This window comes from Lissotriton vulgaris, unplaced genomic scaffold (genome assembly GCF_964263255.1).
Source record: "Lissotriton vulgaris unplaced genomic scaffold, aLisVul1.2 SCAFFOLD_1221, whole genome shotgun sequence".
Taxonomy (NCBI): Eukaryota; Metazoa; Chordata; class Amphibia; order Caudata; family Salamandridae; genus Lissotriton; species Lissotriton vulgaris.
Window position 1 is genome coordinate 73,426 of NW_028246228.1, and position 19,598 is coordinate 93,023.

The 19,598-nt window shown below is 43.1% G+C and overlaps 1 protein-coding gene across 1 annotated transcript in view; it reads left to right on the forward strand.

Moving 5' to 3' along the window:
- The window catches only part of LOC147666024 (methylthioribulose-1-phosphate dehydratase-like), a 266,831-nt gene that overhangs the window by 11,059 nt on the left and 236,174 nt on the right, over positions 1-19,598 (forward strand). Inside the window, exons 3-9 of the mRNA XM_086949317.1 lie at positions 16,109-16,171; positions 16,428-16,487; positions 16,758-16,820; positions 17,073-17,135; positions 17,477-17,539; positions 17,824-17,895; positions 18,192-18,254. Of these exons, the coding sequence (XP_086805443.1) occupies positions 16,109-16,171; positions 16,428-16,487; positions 16,758-16,820; positions 17,073-17,135; positions 17,477-17,539; positions 17,824-17,895; positions 18,192-18,254 (447 nt within the window). The remainder of the gene's footprint in view (positions 1-16,108; positions 16,172-16,427; positions 16,488-16,757; positions 16,821-17,072; positions 17,136-17,476; positions 17,540-17,823; positions 17,896-18,191; positions 18,255-19,598) is intronic.

Consider the following 19,598-nt stretch of genomic DNA (forward strand, 5'->3'; position numbering starts at 1 on the left):
AGCACTCTTCATCATACAGGCAGTACAGAGGTAAATCCTCTTACAGAGGAAAGGATTCCTCCAAGGAAACATGACTTTAATCTTTAACCCTTTATCACCCCACCCGAGTGTCCACGGGTTGGAGGTCGAATCTTGCACTTTTATTCAAAATGGTCACAAATAACTACAGACCAATGGGTCTTGGATATTGTACAAAAAGGGCATACATTAGAATTCCTAAAGATTCCTCCCAACTCTCCACCAAGAGGTCCTCCTCCTGCGCATCTCAAAGAACTTTTAAACCAGCTCTCAGTTCTATAAAGAAAAGGTCCGATCGAAATGGTACCTAAACTCCAAAGAGGCAGGGGTTTTTATTCAAGGTTTTTCCTCATTCCGAAAAAAATCGGAAGAATGGCGTCCTATTCTGAACCTGCGTGCCCTAAACAAATACATCAAAAGACAGACATTTCGCATGTTGTCCCTTCAGGAAGTACTCTCATTGCTCGCCCAAGGAGAATATATGACCACATTAGATCTCCAAGATGCCTATTTTAATCTTCCCATTCTTCAAAGGCACAGGAAATTTCTCAGATTCAGGATAGCCGGGAAAGACTTTCAATTCAAAGTTCTCCCTTTTGGGCTACATTCTGCTCCCCGTGTGTTCACCAAGGTTCTCGCACCGGTGGCAGCTTATCTTCGCCTGCAAGGATAACAAATGTTTCCGTACCTAGACGACAGTCTGCTAAAGGCACGATCATTCAAGCAGGCATCCGAACACACTCAAATCTGCAAGTCCCTCTTTCAATCCCTGAGCCTCACATTCAACATAGAAAAATCTCAATTTCTCCCTGCTCTAAACAGAATATTCTTGGGAGCCATTCTGGACACCAAGCAGGCAAAAGTTTTTGTGTCGCAAGAAAGACGTTTGTGTCTCCACAAATTAGCATCCTCTTTCCTGTTAAAAAAAGTCTGCTTCTGTCCGACAGATGTTATCCTCTTGCATCCCTCTTGTCCCTCACTGCTGGTTAATTTTGAGACCCATTCAGGAAGAGTTGGACAAACGATGGGCTCAAGTTTGGGAACCTTCAACGATCTGGTCAAAATCACCTCTCGAATGAAAGAAGGTCTCAAATGGTGGACTCTCGAAAGGACCGTCTTGTCAGGCCGTTCATTCCTGGTGGACGCTCAGAGCTTCACTCTCACAACAGACGCATCTCTAAAGGGCTGGGGTGCCCATCTTCAAGGATTTAGAGTAAAAGGGAAGTGGAATTTTCAACAAAAGACCTGGCACATTAATCTATTGGAGTTACTGGCCATCTATTTAGCACTAAAGGCGTTCTGTCCTATCATTCAGGGAGCATCGGTGTTGGTTCGAACGGACAACACAACGTGCATGCACTACATAAACAAGCAGGGGGACACAAGATCCATCCAACTATCCCGTCAGGCTCAACAGATTTGGGAGTGGGCTATTCAGCATCAGGTCACCCTTTCAGCAGTGTATGTTGCGGGAGCATCAAACGATCTTGCGGATTCTCTGAGCAGGTCTTCTACAACGAATAACGAATGGGAGTTGCATCAACTCACGCTGGATCATATTTTTTCAGGTATGGGGTCGTCCGAATCTAGATCTTTTTGCAACACATCTGAAGCGCAAATGCCTTTCCTACGCAAGTTGGAGTCATGCGGAAAAGCCTTTTTGATGAATTGGTCGACAATATATGACTACGCTTTTCCACCAATACCTCTGGTTCCCAGAGTTCTTCGAAAAATGAGGAAAGAACCCTGCCACATTAATCTAATTGCTCCCAGATGGCCGAGACAAATATAGTTCACGGAATTCCTGTTTCTGTCCCTGTGCAACCCGATCATCCTACGCCCTCTTCCGAATCTCCTGATCATAGATCAGGGCCAAGTTGCCATCCCGACCCAGCATCTCTACGCTTAGCAGCTTGGAACCTGAGCACTATGAATTTCTGAATTTAGACATTCCTATGGATTGTAGGGAGGTCCTAGCAAAGGCAAGAGCACCTTCAACTGTAAAACTAGCACTGGCGTTGCCAATAGGTCTCGCAGTAGGAAAGTTGGAGCTATTACAATTGCAAATAACAATGCCTTTTTTTTGTTTTCATTTTAAAAACATAAAGGGCTTTGTCATTTACAAAACCAATAGCTCCAACTTTCCTACTGCGAGACCTATTGGCAACGCCAGTGCTTGTTTAGGTTCTTGCTTTCTCCCTTGAAACTTTTTTTCCTTCTTCTTTTCCCCTTGTGTCTTTTTTCTCTTGTTCTGGGTCAAAGTCTTATGAGGAAAAATAGGCGCTAGTGAGCTCCACAAGGAACTACTGGCTCAAATTAACCATTGGCTACGCACCTTGAGGTTGGGGTTATTCACTGCAGACTGCAACAGGTGATGGGATAATAAAGTGTGCACAAGCAGAGGGGTCAACACAGACGGGGGCACTGACTACTACTGTGTTGGATCCATTTGTGACAGGCACCTATCAATGGCAGGCCATGTAAAAAGACGCAAAGTCCCTGATGGCTACTTTTCTTGCACAAACTGTGCTATAAAATGTATTTATATGCCCTCTACTTTTCAAAATTTTGTTGAGAGAGACTAACGCAGTAACCCCTTGAAAAAGCTGGTCTGGTGTGCTTCGTAGCTAAATCCAATACGGGTGACATATTTACGCCCCCACCTCTTTTAAATTGCACCATCCACCACTGCCTCCAAAAGGAATATACCCAACTGTGGTGAGTGGAAAACCTACAGCCTTCTCTGCACCTGGCCTGAGGCTCTATGGACACCTCCAAAAATATCTAATGGAATGGTAGGCCTACCACGCACAGAAACTTGGCATTTATAAGGAAACATGAGAATCACTGACACCCCTTGTGCGCCGACGGGTAAACGGAAGCTTTGGTGCAGAGACAGTCAATCCAGTTCAAAAGTTCTTCTGAAAGGGATTGCATTAGCAGCAAAACTCTCCGTTAGTGGGAGGTCCAGTAGGCTTCTCCCGGGAGTTGCCTCATCCAGTCTTATCTTTGTGCAAATGCAGTACTTGTATTTTTCCAAAACAGAATGCCAGTAGGATAGCTCAGTGAGTTAAACACGTGCCCGCTGGGCTTGAGATGCACAGTGGTCTAGAATCTTGGCAAGGTCGACACACAGTACGCTCTTTTTCCGAGGTCAGTTTTATTAAATTGGACAATAGGAAACCTTATTGGTCACAGTGCTTAGACACGCCAGGCGTGAGGTATACAGCGCTATATAAAAAGCAAATAATCCTTGTCAGATGGGCTTGAAAACAGACTGGAAGCCTGCTCGTGCTAACGTGCCTTATTTACACTAGACCGCAGCTGGTAGCATCGCAGTATCCGAGTTGGTAGCCGAAAGGGAAAGCAGAATGACAACTCTTGCCTTCCTCCGCCCACCAGTGGCTCACTCGGGCGCCACATTGTGGCCCACCTCAGGCCGCCCGCCCAGCTCGGGCTCCCGAGTGGAGCAGCTCTCGTGCTGTGGCGATTAATTCATGTCTGAGGCGGCGGGCCCTGTCCAGGCTCCCATGCCAACTGGCAGACTCCCGGCAGCATGGCGGCAGCCCTGCTCCTGGCCGCCCACCGGCACCGAACACGTTCATTCACAAGCCTCCAGAGTGGAGTGCCCACACATCTGGACTACGCTTCTGAACCGGCAGCCCAGAACCCTGCTGCCAGCTGCTTGACAGGGATCACACCTGGCGCCCTAACCGGGCGGACACATCTGGGCCCCAGGACCATCTGGCGCTGGGTACAACACAACAAGGGACCGCTCGGCTCTGTTTCCTGCAGTTATAGATACTGTCTATAAGCCTCAAATAGGGCAACAGGAGCTGCTAAGGTAGCTCGGCAGGTTGAGTGCCTGCGGCAGTGGTGAGTGGTTCACACCACACCTCTCCCCACGCCTTTCTCCTACAGCCATACGTATTTGCCTGTTTATTTTACAATGCAGTTTGACCCAGGCCTGTCATACATGGCACAATACTGCGCACACAGGTCACACTGCATCCACGCACAAGCATCCATCTTAAACATCTTATCACACTCCTTTTCACTTCCAATTCACACCTAGGAACAGCTACAAAGCCAGGTAAGATTACAAATATGGGTCGTGGAAATGACATCAGACCATTGCCCATAGAAATCTTTTACATCAACTGCAAAAAAAGCTGCCTATCCACAAATGTGCTTTGACGCCTTGATTCGTGTACGAAGTGCTATGTAAATAAAACTATAATACATTGCACTTTCAGTACCAAGAGGCTGATTAGTTTGTGCAGAGTGCTATTGGATTGACCATTATTATCATAAAATGATGATTAAAAAAGCAAGCTTAGCTTTTGAGGCCCCTGGATTTCACTATGGTAGAGTCAAGCAATTGGAACTTTCAAAATGCCCTGGATCACAATGTTGGCCGGTTAGAACATGCATACATTTATTTGTAAAAGTTAATAATGTGAGGCCACTAAGAGAGAGCGGCCGGGAAACTGAAAGTACGGCTGGCCGGCCAGCCATGATTAATTAGGGGAGGAGAAGCGTGGTAGGGGAGGAGAAGGCATATGGTGTTTGAGTGAGCAGCCTTTGATGTGCGAGCGAGTGGAAGGGAACAGCAGGGGGCGGAGAAGCAGATTGCCTTCAAGGCAGTAGGCAGGCAGAAGGCTCGGGCAATCTCGTACACGAGAGCACATGCACTCGTGAAAAACCTCTTTTTTGGGCTCATGGTGAAACTCTTGGTTTCACTGCTATAGACTCGTCCTATTCCATTCCTGCGTAATGGAAATAGGCCAAGACCTAAACATACAAACATAAATGGAAAAGATTCTATCTATGGTGCATTGGTGCCCAAGTGTACCCTATACACTCCACTCCTGAGCAACTTTTGCCTTTCTTTTTGCAATTGGCAAAATCAGGTCTCTCGTTTGCCACCTTAAAAGTTTTTCTGGCAGCAATCTCACGTTTCCATCAGGGTGGCTCTAGCTCTCTTTACTCTTCCAGAATCATCTAACAATTTTTTAAAGGTCTTTTTCGGATGTTCCCTACCAATTCGTAGACCATCTCCTCCTTGGCATTTAAACATTGTCTTGGCCCAACTAATGAGACACCCGTTTGAGCCGATTCATACAGCTGATCTTAAATACATTACCTGGAAGACTTCTCTGCTTCTGGCTTTCAATTCCTCACGTCGAGTCAGTGACATTCAGGCGTTTACTACTAAGCCACCTTTTCTTCAGTTTACTTAGGACTCAGTCTTACTACTCACCAATCTAGTTTTCATCCCTAAGGTGCCGTCGGACTTCCACCTCAATGAACCAGTTATTTTAAAGACTTTTTTCCGTAATCTTCAGACACCAGCAGAAAGAGCACTTCATTCATTGGGTATTAAAAGGTGTCTAAAATTCTATCTTCAAAAGACAGCGACTATACGTTGTGAGAAGTTGGCCTGATATATGATGCTCACTAGTTCTAGTGATCACCTTGTATCAGTGCAAACAACCCTTATGGTGATTGTTTGTAAGTCAACCTTATAGACCAGCTATCCTAATGGTAGCATGGACAAAGCAGTCTTAGGCTAAACTCTTTTGGCATGTGAAGACAGCTGTTTTACCACATATAACCCCTTGAATACCAGATGAAAGGACACCACACAGGTTGTTCTGAAAAGAAACAATATATTTATTACTAACAAACACCTCTAAACTCTTTATGAGATCAGAGGGCTAAGCACATAACAAGACTCTTAAGAAAAATACGATGAGTTGCACAAATGACAATGGTGCCCTAGGGGCACGTCAAACCATATACTAAGTAAATGGTATAAGGACATCGATAGAGGAAATGAAGATGCCCAGAGGCTGTAGGATCGCTGGGACTACACTACCCTAACCTTAGGTAAGGAGCAGGAGGCCCACGGGACGCGTGTACAGAGTGTGAACTCACACGCGAGATGCGTAACAAAGTCAATGGGCAGAACAAATTACGAAAAGGTAAGTATGGACAGGTCCGACTGGTTACGACTAAAACTACAGAATACCTGGACACTAGGAGAGTCAATCTAACTTTGAGCACCGAAATGCTCTCTTTACCTCACCCTCACCCACGGGCTGCGGGTGCATAGGTGTGAAAGTGTGTCGGGTTTCCGCGTTGGAGTCTATGGAGCCTTGAAGAAAGATGCTGCAGGCGACCAGGAGGAAGATGTCCGGAGTGATCCAAGGTTGGATCGACCAAGATGGAGACCTGAAAGCAGAGGGGACAATGTTCACAGTCACTAGCCAGTGACCGGAGGGGAACCAGGAAGGAACCAGATGCTGTTGTCGCGATCAGGTGAAGAGTAGACGCTTGACTCTGCAGCCACGTGGACCAGGGGGTGTCTTCGACGACCAGGATGGAGGCACGAGCTGTCCCTCGCAGGCTCTCGCTGTCGGCGGTGTCTGATCCGGATTCGGAGTAAACAGGCCTTGGCAAAGGCAACCCACGCGGTGAGTGGAAATGGCGTCTGGTGGTGACCAGGAGGGTCCAGGGTGCTTCTCCTTTGCAGGGAAGCAAGGGCCAGTCTGGAGCAACCAGACCAGCGGTGTGGATTTCAAGGATCGTCGTCTAGGAGGCCAAAAGCCAGCCGACATGTGACCAGACAACGCGTCGATCAGCAATCAAGCAAAAGGGCCCCACGCAGATCTCGTGGATGCTGGAGGGCTGGTCTTCTGTGCAGGAGCTGCTCTGGGCTGGGGCTTCTCAATCCCCAAAGCACTTTCTCTGAAGTCGTGCTGGAAGCAAAGTGTAGTTTCTCCAAGATGGCCGGTCCCACGTGTCTTATCGCACCCACGGATCTCAGCTGTGCTGCAGATGTAGGTAGAGGTCGGAGTGGTCTGGAAGTCCGGGTCTCATCGGGCTCTGAAGTCTGGTGCCACCAGGAAGGACCACAAAGTGAACTGCTAGGACGCTTGATGGTGCCTGCTTGTGCAGGGTGGTCACTCCTTGGCCACAAGGGAGATTTTCTTCAGTCTTCTGTGGAGCAGAACGTCTAAGTCCAGAGTTTCTTCTTTGTAGTTTCAACTTAGGATTAATCTAATTTGGAATGGGACCAGCTCCTACCTTTATTCTCCTAAAGGGTCTGTACTGTGACTAAGTCCCTCCTATGAGTGGAACCAGGAAGGGGGGTGGCTACATGCTTATTTCCGGTCCAGGGAGGGCATGTCTTGGCAGTACGGGCTGGACTGTTCCCATGAGGCACAGGGTCAGACTGATTTGCATATGGCCATGTCTGAACTGGGGTGGTGTGGAGTGCAAAAAAACGATGGATTTAGGCCCAGATCTCTGTACTGGGGTGAATGTATGACATTGTTCTGCATTCTGTCCATCAACTGTGGTTTTTGCATTTGTCTATCTAGGAAAAGCTCTATGGTTTGTAATTTCTCTAGGTATATAGGCCTGTGTTATGGCTGCATTCCTATGTTATTTACCGTGGGACTCACACTTCGACGACGGGGAATATTCAAGCATGAAAATCTATGAAAGACACGAATACTGGAGAACCACAGTTTACAGGTAAGTAACTTTTGTTCTTGTTTTCTATCCACAGATTCAATTACTCTAACAGGATTTTAAAATACAACGTTGCCAGTGGGTAAAGAAGATAAAGGGCTACTCAGATCTTAACAATTGAGACCAGAAGTTCCCCCTTTTTTATGTTCCTAGTATTTAGTGGCCTTTTTAAAAAATAAAAGGGAATTTATTTGAGTATGTTTGATATACCAATTGAGCCCATGGATGTCCCTCTGTCTGACAGCTCCATTCTACTAAGTGTGCAAAAGGTAAACTGGACTCATTCACTGGGGATCCCTGTGTGAAGATCATTTATGTTTGGAGAAATCATTCTTCCAAGTTAAAACAACTACTGTGCTTTTGCAGACCAACCATTACTAACTGCCAAACCAGAAGCAAATCGGCTAGTCCTTTTTATAGGGTTGTTGAATTTAAGTATCGTCTCCTAATTTTTATGATTTACTGTTCACTTTTTTACTGCAACAAACAACAGTGAGAGAAGGAATGCTTGTAATATCAGGCTCTGATAGTCGCTCAAGCCATGTTTCTTTAAGTTAGGTGGCCAAGAAGCAACATGGGCCTGAGTCTCACTGCACGATAGGACTCAGACTGTATCTCACTCATATGGCAATAGGCCAAAACATTTTAGTGCTGCTGATGTTGCCATCTACAGGAGAGCTAGCTTGACAGTTCGGACTCCAATCTTTCTATCTGAGTGGATCTAAAACTGATGTTCTTATGCATGTCTCTGATGTAGCATAATGGTCAGAAAAATGGTGGTCTGGAATGTTCCTTCAGTAATTACCAGTAGCAGAAATCAATTCAAGGACTCCACCCATCCGTTGTTTGGTTTCCCATTTTCCCTTTTTAGGTTTAGTTTGTTTCTTTACTAAATCCTGCCATGAGTACCCCTAAAAATATTCAATTTAAATCTTTTTTTTTCTAGCTTCACATAGTTAATTTCTGATCATCTGCTCCCATGCACTTCTAACAGTTGCCTGCTCTCCTTCCTTACCTTGTGTCTGGACAGGCGTCAGTAAGATCTCATCTGCTTCAGAGTCCCTAACAAAGTTTGCCATCCATTATCACTCTGACTTTTGCGGACTAATGCTGTCACACTTCAAAATCGCATCACCCAAAACTATTTTTTTCAAAGCTGTAGAAACACTGTGTTTATGACACCTGATGAAACAATAGGCTATTTTTCCTTGTATTGTAGTCTTTCGTTGATTAATCTCTCTCCCTTTGATCTTGGATGCCTGCATTTACCTTTGTTCCACTACAGAGTTCTTTGTGAACCTCTAAATACCTGCCTGTAGCCTGTAATAGGTATTAACTCCGAGGGACTCTGTTCCTTTGTGTTCAGTCATTGTATATCCATATCATGGTCCCATAATTTCCTCCACATTCACTTTATTTTCCATCTACTTGATCTTTTGTCAGCACTGCATTCTGAGAGCTCCCAACAATCTGGTCACATTCTTCATTGTAGGTATCAAGCCTCTGATCGCTGTCTTTATTTCAGTAAATCTACCCTGCCAGGCAAATTACACTTCCAGCAATACAGACATAAACTCCCTCCGACTTAGTTTCCAGACTTTAGGACTGATATACCATTTTCTATCAAATTTTATTCTATTGAGATTGCACTTCTGTTATTTGATGCTAAGCTGTGCAACGTTGGTGACTCTAGTGGTGAGTGACTTCTCTAGTTTGTTTTGCCCTTTGGACACCAGGCTCAGAGAACAATTACTTCTCTGCTTCTTTTTCTATTTCTATTTCTCAGACCTGTTTCCCCAACTGGAGTGGGATGGAGGAAGGCCCTGTTTCAGAGCTACATGAATAACCTTCATTTCAAACTCAAGCCATGGGTGTCCCTATGACTATCCCAGTTTGGTTCTTGCTTGAGAGTTTGCAACCTCTTCATTCTCATACTATACAAAGTACCCACCTTATTTCTTGCATTATTATCTCACTGCTGATTCCAACTGTGTGTCCTTGTTGCTCACAAGCCACGTATTGTTGACATGGACTACTGCATGCAAGGCTGCTTCACCATGTGTACACTTGGCTCTCTAGACCCCTCACCGTGTCCATGGCAGGCTATACCTCCCTGCCTGTTCCAGGGAGCATCACACCATCCGTATTGAGCACAAACCTGAACTGCTGCAAATCTCACTGTGGTGATCCATTGTTGAGGTAGGTCTCGAGTGGGAAGGATCCTCCACTCGCACCTCATTTGTTTGTTGTTTTTTATCCTTCTTAAACTCTGGTTTGTTTTAGTTGTTTTCAAGTAATTAAGAGCTAGGATTGCAGAGGAAATGGCATGTCAGCAGTTTCTCATTTTTTTTTACATTAAATGTTCCTTCCTATTGTGGAAGAAACTTGAAAATTACTTTGACGTTGTCATGTATAGCCACATCTTATAGCTACACAAAATCACTTTTTTCTCTTTGTAAAGGGATAAAGGAGTAGACCGATCTGGGTTAGCCTGTGGGCTCGCAGGTGGTAAATTCCGATTAGCTCTTGGCCCAAGAATGCCTGGGCCACTAAAAGGGCTATTACGAATAGAACACTTGACTGTAAAAGTCCTTAAACTGAGCTATTCTAGACACGCATGAAGTCATGAGCAGCTGGTTATGCTGACCTGGAATATTCAGACCGCAGTTGTAGCTCTAAAGCTTGTGATACAAATGAGATGGATTGGTTCTCTGAGCTTTAGAACCGTGCTATGTAACCAAACTTCACTACACAGGACAATCGTTGGTAAAACTTAATTTACCTAAATGGCCTTCTTGGCCCAAAGAATGGTGCCGGGCTACTAGCCAGACCTAGTCGTCACAGATATGCAGGAGACCGTATCCTTTATGACAGCTATATCTCTCAGGTCTTCAACTATTAAATTATTCAAAATTCGGAAGTGACTAGTTTTTTGGTCCTCGCTCCACCTGTCTAGAATCATCTTCTGTATCGCTTCATATTGCATTACTTCCGTCTTTCTGAAAGCCATGAAACCCTGCTCATTTTCTACAGGTCTCTTAGGAGGTGTTTTCTCCATCCCAGCGCCAAGACATTTTTAGAGGTAAGCGAGTGCTCTAGAAATATCCAATGCTATGACATAACATGTTGCCCCCTGAGAGATGGCCGTAGAATGTTAGCATGGTCAAGAAACCGTGCTGCAGAACATGGGAAAAATTGAGGGTTAGAAACGCTTATGGTCTGAAATGTCTCAGATAATCTGAGTGTAGGAAGAAAATGGATGATTGGACAGATATAATTTGCTCTGGATTAAAAAGGTAGTTTGCAGTTCCTTCGATAAAGGGGAAAAAACAGTAGAACCTTTCAGTAAGTGGAATCTTGCGAGACCCAAGAACATAATGCTATGATGATTCCGGGAGCAAGGGAGAACAAAAGTGCCTTTTACCAATGATGGACACTAAAATAGTTGTCAAGGCTGATAATAAAAGTATAGCAGACGCCTGTATACAGAAATAGCAGATGAGAAGTGGAGCAGGTTTTTTGTGTCTTTCTACCTACTATTTAAATATCCTATTATCTGCAAATTACTTTTTTTATCCAAATGAGACTAGATTTAATGAACCCTGATGTTTCTAACAAATGCTACAGGTGTTGATGGTACTTAGAAGATACGCCATACAAGCTGGCTCTACAGTGTAGTTGTTTGGTATTTGGGTTACTGATCCGGACCAGGAATAAAAGAGGAGAAACAATTACACAAATGCTTTCAGCTGTTAGCGCTGCTATTTAGAGGAAGGATTGCCATGGTGTAGATGTCTCTGACTGCCACTTGTCGTTGAACTTGCCCTTCATGTTGGTTAAGGCAATAGGCTGCGGTGAGCAGGGACACTGAAAATCCAATACTAGGCTAAGAAGTAAAACTAAGGACTATTGCCCCTTCCTTTATTTTAGCACCTTAGTGATTTATCACAGATTGGGCTATTTTGGTATTTATATTGAAAAGGAGTAGGGCAGCAGAGCCCAAGTCCAACTAATCCTACTAGGCGGGGCAACTGATGAGCTTACAAATTGAAGCGTAATGATATGTTTTTCTCTGACCTTTTGGCACAATGATACTGCAATTGTTTCTAGATTAGATCTTAAATCAAGATCTTCATAAATATACTGATATAAAATTGCACTGTAAAGAGTAAATTATGTGGGGTGCTTTACATATGAGTGCTAATGTGGTGTTTGAACTATTAAGCTTAATTTCATGTGCCCTTCTGGTATACATTGGGTGATATTTGTGTTTGGTTTTTTTAAACTGACTATTTTAAGTGTTACACAACACAAGATCCGTTTTCACAGCACTAATGCGCAGCTATATAATAACACATATACAATGTTAATCATCTTATAGCCAGGTTTATTCCTCTCGTCCTGATTTGCTTGGAAAAGTATTATTGCAGACATAGATATGTATCAAGTTCGCTAATATTGGTTCACGCTTGTCCCTTTCCTGCTAACCATGTCTAGACGAGAGGTCACAGTGGTTTATGGTGTAGTTCAATACTGGAGTAAACCAATCACTTCCTCACACCCCTCGCTCCTCCCCCTGAGCGTGCTGTGACTGAGTCAATTTTTTATTGCAACGTAGGAAGTGGGTCATGCTAATGATGGAGGGTAGCGACCTCTGCAGTTACACATTGTCTAGGCTTGAAGACCCCCTTCCAGCATCTCATGCCAGAGAATCGGTGTGGCATTAGTGTGAAATTCCTTATAGCAGACGGATGTGTCATATACAATCTCATTGCGTATCTGATATCTCCTCAGAGGATGAGGAATGTGGGTGTTTCAGCTCTTGTCACCAACGCTTCATATGACCTAGCGGCCTCTATGGATACTCGACATCTTCTGTTTTCTCTGTCTTAAGGCCCCTGCTCAATGCTCCCAACGTATAACTTCTCATTTCCACATTGGGTGACATTTGTGTTGCCCAGTTGTTATATTCTGTAGTGCTAAGTGCGTTCAAACTTGGATTTTCTGTATATTTGGAATATCTTATTAGGGAGTGTGGGTTTATATTTGATGGTTTGAGTGTTGTATCTAGAGTCTGTTGTGTAAAGATGTGTAATGGCAAATGTTTGTAGAAGTGAAGCTGGAGGTTTGTAAGTATGGTGTTTGTATGTATTATTGAACATGACAACATTATTCATAGTGGTTTTTTTTGTTTCTGGGTCGTGTGTTGGTGTGCAAGGGTGTTGAGGTGTAAGGGCAAGATTCAGGAGAGATGCCAAAAATCAGTGTGCATCTTTTCAAAACTGGTCTGTGGTAAGAGGGCTCTGGAGAGGTCTGGCATTGAAACAACATCTGGTCACAGAAATGCATTAGACCTATGTTACTGTACATGTATGGGATTCCATAGTTTGTTAAATAACAATTTTCTTTAGGTGATTCTCATGGAGAACACCAACCATGTCAGAGGGCTCAAATTTGACATTAGTCCTAGAGACACTGATACTTTGCATACCACAGAACTAGAAAAAGAAACAGTACAGCTGGAGATATGTTTTTCAAGCAAACCTGTTCAGTCTGGTCCATTCCCCAAAATCGAAAACACGAGAGCCCTCAAGTCTAGATAGAGAGGTAAGGCTGCACGAGATTACATCAACACTCAAAGAGGGGTCCCTTTAAAGGTTGGTATCTCTCTCCCACCGAAGGTGGCATGCTTCATCGTTGGGGAACCTCCTTGCACCATAAAGCCTAGTCATGGTGCGGGCCACAACCCCCTCACTGAAAGGGGTTCTTTAATTGCTAGGAGGGTATCGTCAAAGTACACAATGTGAGCTGAAAGGCGTGGTGAGAGATGCAGTGCAGCAAGTGAGTGAGTATAAAACGAGCTACAAGGTACGCCGCACATCTTTATTCAGGCAACTCTGTGCTAGGATTAACAACAAAGGCAGACTAGCATGTCACGTAATATTAGACTTACTTGTGTTGCCTAAAGATCGACATGTTTCAGCCAGTGACCCAGTGGGTGTTATGGCCTTTGTCAGGATCTAATTAGTGCTACTGCAAAGAAGAAGTGTGAACCAATAGGTATAAGAACATTTTCTTGAAAAGAGTTATATATACAAAACCAGTGATCCAGTCATTACGGAGTGGTGGTTTCACCGGTAGTACCTGTTGGGAAACATGAAAAAATTAAACAACCAGTGATTATTTATTTTGCAAATTAGTGTTGTGCTGTCCAATAAGCCTAAGTTTCATAAATATAGTTGAAACTCCCATTAATGCATATGCTTCTCTAAATCACTTCAGAAGTGAAGCAAACCCAAGTGTGACTCTGGCTTGCCATACCAAAAACCCAAATGGTTGGACATTATTATATAAAGCACTATTTGGGGTGTCTACACGAAAACACTTACCTGCCGCAGTCGGTATCATACTTCAGCCACCCTAGGCATGGGTGCTTAAAGGACAGTCTGGTTTACAATCAGCGTGATAGTCAGAGGAGACATACTTACATTCACACAAGATAAGAAAGTATGGTAACATAGTGTAATAACAGGGAGGACGAAAACTGTCAAAAAAAATCTACATGAGGGTTTTGAACCGATTAAGTCTGTATTCGACTGGGGTGGCAACGAGCACTGGAACTTGATGATAAATCAATCTGGGCACTATAGCTGATGGTATGTCATGTATACTGAGGTTTGTTTTTATGCCTCACTAGTGACAGTATTATCTTGATGTGAAAGGCAAAAGCACGCCTCCTGGACGACGTTGTAAGTGGTAGAGACATCCCAGTTAAAGAGCAAGGTACACAGCGTGATAACTACCAATCGATCCATGCAACTGATTCTCTCATGTCAGTCTGTAGGAGCAAAATGTCTGAGTGATAGCCACACTCGCAAATGTCCCTGACTTAAAACTGTAAGTATGGATAGGAAAAGCAATACTTTCAGATAGTTACGCCCTCTGTTGTGCAGGTTACTGTCTACGAGTGCGAGTGAAAGATAGGCGCTGTCAGGCCTGCATGAGCCTCGTGTGGATTCGACCGGGGAATGCTGAGGTTACGCTGAGTACCTTGCTGTGTACCTTGCTCTTTAGCAGGGATGTCTCAACCACTTAAGACGGCGTACATGTGGTGCGCCTTTGCCTTTCACGTTGAAAGGATACTCTCACTATTCAGCGATATAAACAAACCTTCACTATACATGACATACCATCAGCACTAGCCCACAAATTGATTTAGCATCAAGTTCCAGCGCTTGTAGCTACCCTAGTAGAATACACACTCCCAATTGGTCCACAACCATCATGATGATGTTTTATGACAGAGTCTTGGTCCTCACTGTTATTACACTGTGTTGCCACACTTCATTATCTTCCGTGATTGTAAGTATGTCTCCTCTGACTATCATGCTGATTGTAAACCAGACTGCCCTTTGAACACCCCTGCCTAGGACAGCTGCAGTTGATACCGGACAGCGGCGGGTAAGTGTCTCCTGGTAGATACCCCAAATAGTGCTCTATATACTGACTTCCACAAATTAGGGGTTTTGGTACAGCTAGAGTACAGTAGAGAAGTATATGCCCTAATGGGTGTTTCAACTATATTTATGAAACTTAGGCTTATTGGACATTGCAACACTTATTTGGTGAAAGAATAAATCACTGGTTATATAATTTTTTCACGTTTCGCAACAGGTACTACCGGTGAATACAGTAATCAGAAATGACTGGAACACTGATTTTGTATATCTAACTCTTTTCAGGAAATGTTCTTTATACCTTTTGGTTCACACTTCTTTGCAGTAGCACTAATTAGATCCTGATGAAGGCCATGACACCAACTGGGTCATGGGCCAAAACATGTTGATCTTTAAGGAACACAAGTTTGGTTAATATTCCCTGCCGTCCCAGTCTCCCTTTGTTTATAATCCTAGCACAGAGTCGCCTGAATAAAGATGTGTGACGAACCTTGTAGCTATTTTTATACTCATCCAGTCACTTGTTGCACTGCTTCTCTCACTTCGGGTACTTAGTAGATACTCTCCCAGCAATTAAAGCATCCCTGAGCTCCTCCCTCAGGATTGTAGCCCGCGCCATGACTAGACTTGATGGTGCGAGGAGGTTCCCCAACTTTGAAGCATGTCACTTTTGGTTGGTGGGGGAAACCGTCCATTAAAGGGACGTCTCTTTAGGTCTTGCTGTTTGCTCCTGTAGCCTTATCACTCTATTTAAACCCAAGGGCTCTTGTGTGTTTGCTTAATTGACCACCTCTAGCCCCCATATTTTGCGTTTCTCTCCATTCCCCAAAATGCCATAGCTGTGACTGGTGTCAAATAGGGGAGTGGCCATGGTCCATTTTTTTATTATGGTTAAGTCTGTCTAGACTTCCATGGATCATGGTTATAGCAAGGCTTCTGTTGAACCAATGCTAAGGTGGGCTAAGGTTGTAGCATCAAGGCTTATACATCAATGGGCATGGCCATCTCTCTCTTAAGTTTGATAAAAGATCTAATTTCCTCTTACAGATTCAAATAGCCCTTAAATCTCGTTTTTTATTTCTTTGGAACAGAAATCATGTGCCGACCAAAGCTTTTCGATCATAGATTCTGAGTGTGAAGGCGAGTTTGAGAAGGTGAGAAAGTTCAATAGTGATCAGAAGTCTTCAGATCAGCGTACAGTAAGCTAAATAGTCATTCCCTCCTTTTGTTGTCTTTATTCTTTGTGTTTGGTGGACAGTATCAAATTGACTAAGTGATCATTTACGCAATCCTGGGAAAATGTCTGAAGAATTTCCTCCTCCTTTCCCCTAAATTGGATCCTTTAGAAGTCTGATGCAAATTAATATTCCATATGCCTCTTCTTAATTGTCATTTATTTATTTGGATTAGAGAGTTGCGGCGATGAGCTGTTCAGTACCAAAGTATGAGAGGGAAAACCAGTTTGAGAAGGTGAGATAACCAGTGAGTAATTAAAAATGTGAAATTAATTTAAAAATAAAAAAAATAAGCTATTTTCTTAGCCCACCTTAATTCGTTGCACTTTTAGCAGAGCATTCCATAACATTCGGCATAGCTGGGAAGATACCCTGGGCTACGTGCTCATTAAACTGGATTTGAATATGTATCCGAACAATTTTCTGCTTCTCTAATTAATAGAGTCTTAACAAATAAGTCATTAAACTACTTCTAACCCACTCCTTCTTTCTTTATTTGGATTAGATGCCACCCGCATCACAGAGCTGTTTGAATACAAAGAGGGAGAGGAAAGGCCAGTTCGATAAGGTGATGTAATAGCGAGTGAGCATAATTCGAAGAGTAGTCAAAGATCAGCTCTTAACTCTCTTCCCCCTTGGTTATTTTTGTTCTCTGTTTTGGAGGGATTTTCCCAGATCGGACAAGTTGTCGCAGTATGTGTGTACTGTTTCATGAGCATATATTCCTATTCATCCTGAATCCTCTTGTCTATAACTTCTATATGAAGCAACAAGGTCAGAATAGGACCTATAATATGTTTTTTGTATTTGTTTGGATTAGTCCCCACCTGAATCTCCACCTGGTCCTATTATAAAGAGTGAGAAGACAGACCAGCTCAAGAAGGTGAGGCAGCTAGTAATGATGAAAAGTCTAAGAGAAGGCAAATACATACTCCTTTGCCACTTCCTGTCTTAGTTGATTTTACTGTTGATGATTTGGGTGGAGTGTTCCATGACGTTTGGGGTTTGGATTTCCTTTTTAGCGTTTTTTTCCCTAAAATACAGCACACGTGAACAAACGTCCTGGGGTAGTGTACCCATTGACTTGAATTTTAATATTTATCAGATCAAATTTATGTTGCTGACCCGTTACCAACCCAGTCCTAATATTTGTAGGTTTTATGTTAACTAGAAATAGTCTTATATGACCCCTTATAACTTTCTTTTTTTTCCGACTCGGATTAGACACCTTCTGCAGCACCGAGCTGTCCGATTATAAAGTCTGAGAAGGATGACCAGTTTGAGAAGGTGAGGTAACCTGTGAGCGATCAATAGTTCACACTTAGTCAGATGAGCTCTTCAGTTAATTGCCACCCTAATTGTTTTTGCTATTTGTGTTTCTGGTGTAGTGTTACATAAAGTTTGACTTAGCTAGGAGGAGGTACTGCGGTTAGTGTCCATTAACGTGAATTTAAATATGCAGAAGTACAATCTTCTACTTGTCTGCTTCTACCACTGACCAGTCCTAATCTGTGTTATTAATAAGAGCCATATAGATCTCTTATTAATCTTGTTTTATTTGTTTGGATTAGACGCCAGCTATGGCAATCAACAATCCGTGCTGTCCAATAACAAAGAGTGACAGGAAATGCCAGATCAAGAAGGTGAGATGACTATTCAGTGACCAAAAGTCCACAAGCAGTCCAGGATTAGCTCTTTTGTTACTTTGAAATTTAGCATTATTTTTTTTGTGTTTTGGGTGTGAGTACTCGGTGCTGATTGACAATGATGATGAGGTGGATATAAAGTTCAAGAGCCCACTGACGCCTTTAACACTCCATAATATTTGGCATTGTTGAACAAAATCTAGGGCCCAATATGGGAATTTGAATGTATTATCTGATCGAGTAATAAACCAAATAGAAACCCTCATAAACTCTTCTTTGTTTCTTTGGAGCAGACACCATCTTCGGCTCAATACTGTTCATTTACAAACTGCAGCATGAAAGAGAAGTGGGCAAAGGTGAGAAAACTCTTGAGCAATCAGAAGGCTGAGACAAGTAAAGATAAGCTCTTTCTCATTTTAGTTGCCTTTGTGTTTCAGTGGTGTTTTAAAAAGTATGGAATCCTGCCAAGGCATCTTTAACTCCGAGATTATCACCATGAACCTAGGCGCGTCTGTCCAATTGTCTCCCTTGCCTGTCAGAAAATTCTTTGTTCTTTTTGTTTCGGACTAAAAGTGTATATACAATGTTGGTGATGTCAGACCTCATATACAAAATGAAGGGGCCGAGGGATACATTTAAAGACCGTAACGGATTCAATCCCCCTCATTCTGATACTCACAAAACACAATGGAATCCGTGGACTAAGAAACAACGTGCCTCTACCAACAGCCTAAGGTGCTGACTAGTGTTAGTTATGTCAAAGAAAACAAAAAGATGCAGAGAAGGTGATCAATATACAAAATAAAGGGGTTAGCAAGAACTACCTCGGGATAGCTGGTGTCCCATCATTACCCATTCAAGTGCCCAGTGTCATAATCTGGGATTCCAAACAACTCTCTCACATCCCTCCTTGATCCCAGAGGGAAACAGAAAGAATGAGTTGTATCCTCTTGTGCGGTTCTCACAAAAGAAAACAGATACAGAAGGGACTCGTTCTTTTTATATTTGTATCTAAAATATTAAGTGCAGTGCAAGAAAAATGAAATAAGGTGTGATTTAAAATAGGATAGACAACAAAGATGAGGTATGTAGATAATCCTTTTTTTTTAAATATTTAATTTGTTTTCCGCTTAAAACCATGGTGAAGGTGAAAAAGAAACAACTATGAATTAATCACTGTTTTAACGGTCAACATGTTTCTGCCTCTAGGATGATTCTCCCTGGCTTTCTTCAGGACCCAGACAAACACAACTTAGGCACTGCAAATTATAGGATTTCATACGTAAAGTTTAAATGCTGCTATATCAGTATTCGGACCCTCTATACAAGCATGATGCATTACGGCATCTGAAAAAACAAGAGCCTCCGGTGTGTTTATAGGTGCCTCTGAAACACGGGCTAAGACTGACTGAAAAGGATAGGCAAAATCACCCTGTGAAGAGACAAGGAACCGTCACTGAAATGAGGCAGGTAATAATCAACATGTAATGGAATTTCTTTTTAGGTTGTAGCACGTGCAAAGTTTGAAACATCACAGAGACAATAAACAAATTCCAACCAATTGCAAACCACTGTGCTGTCTCCAAGTCCCAACAGCAAAGGAATGGTTGATCGTAACTTCTCTAGCCGATCCACTGACACGAGGTCCGCCAGCCAATCGGGACAATCGTGCTTTTTCAATCAAAAAAACAATATGGTTT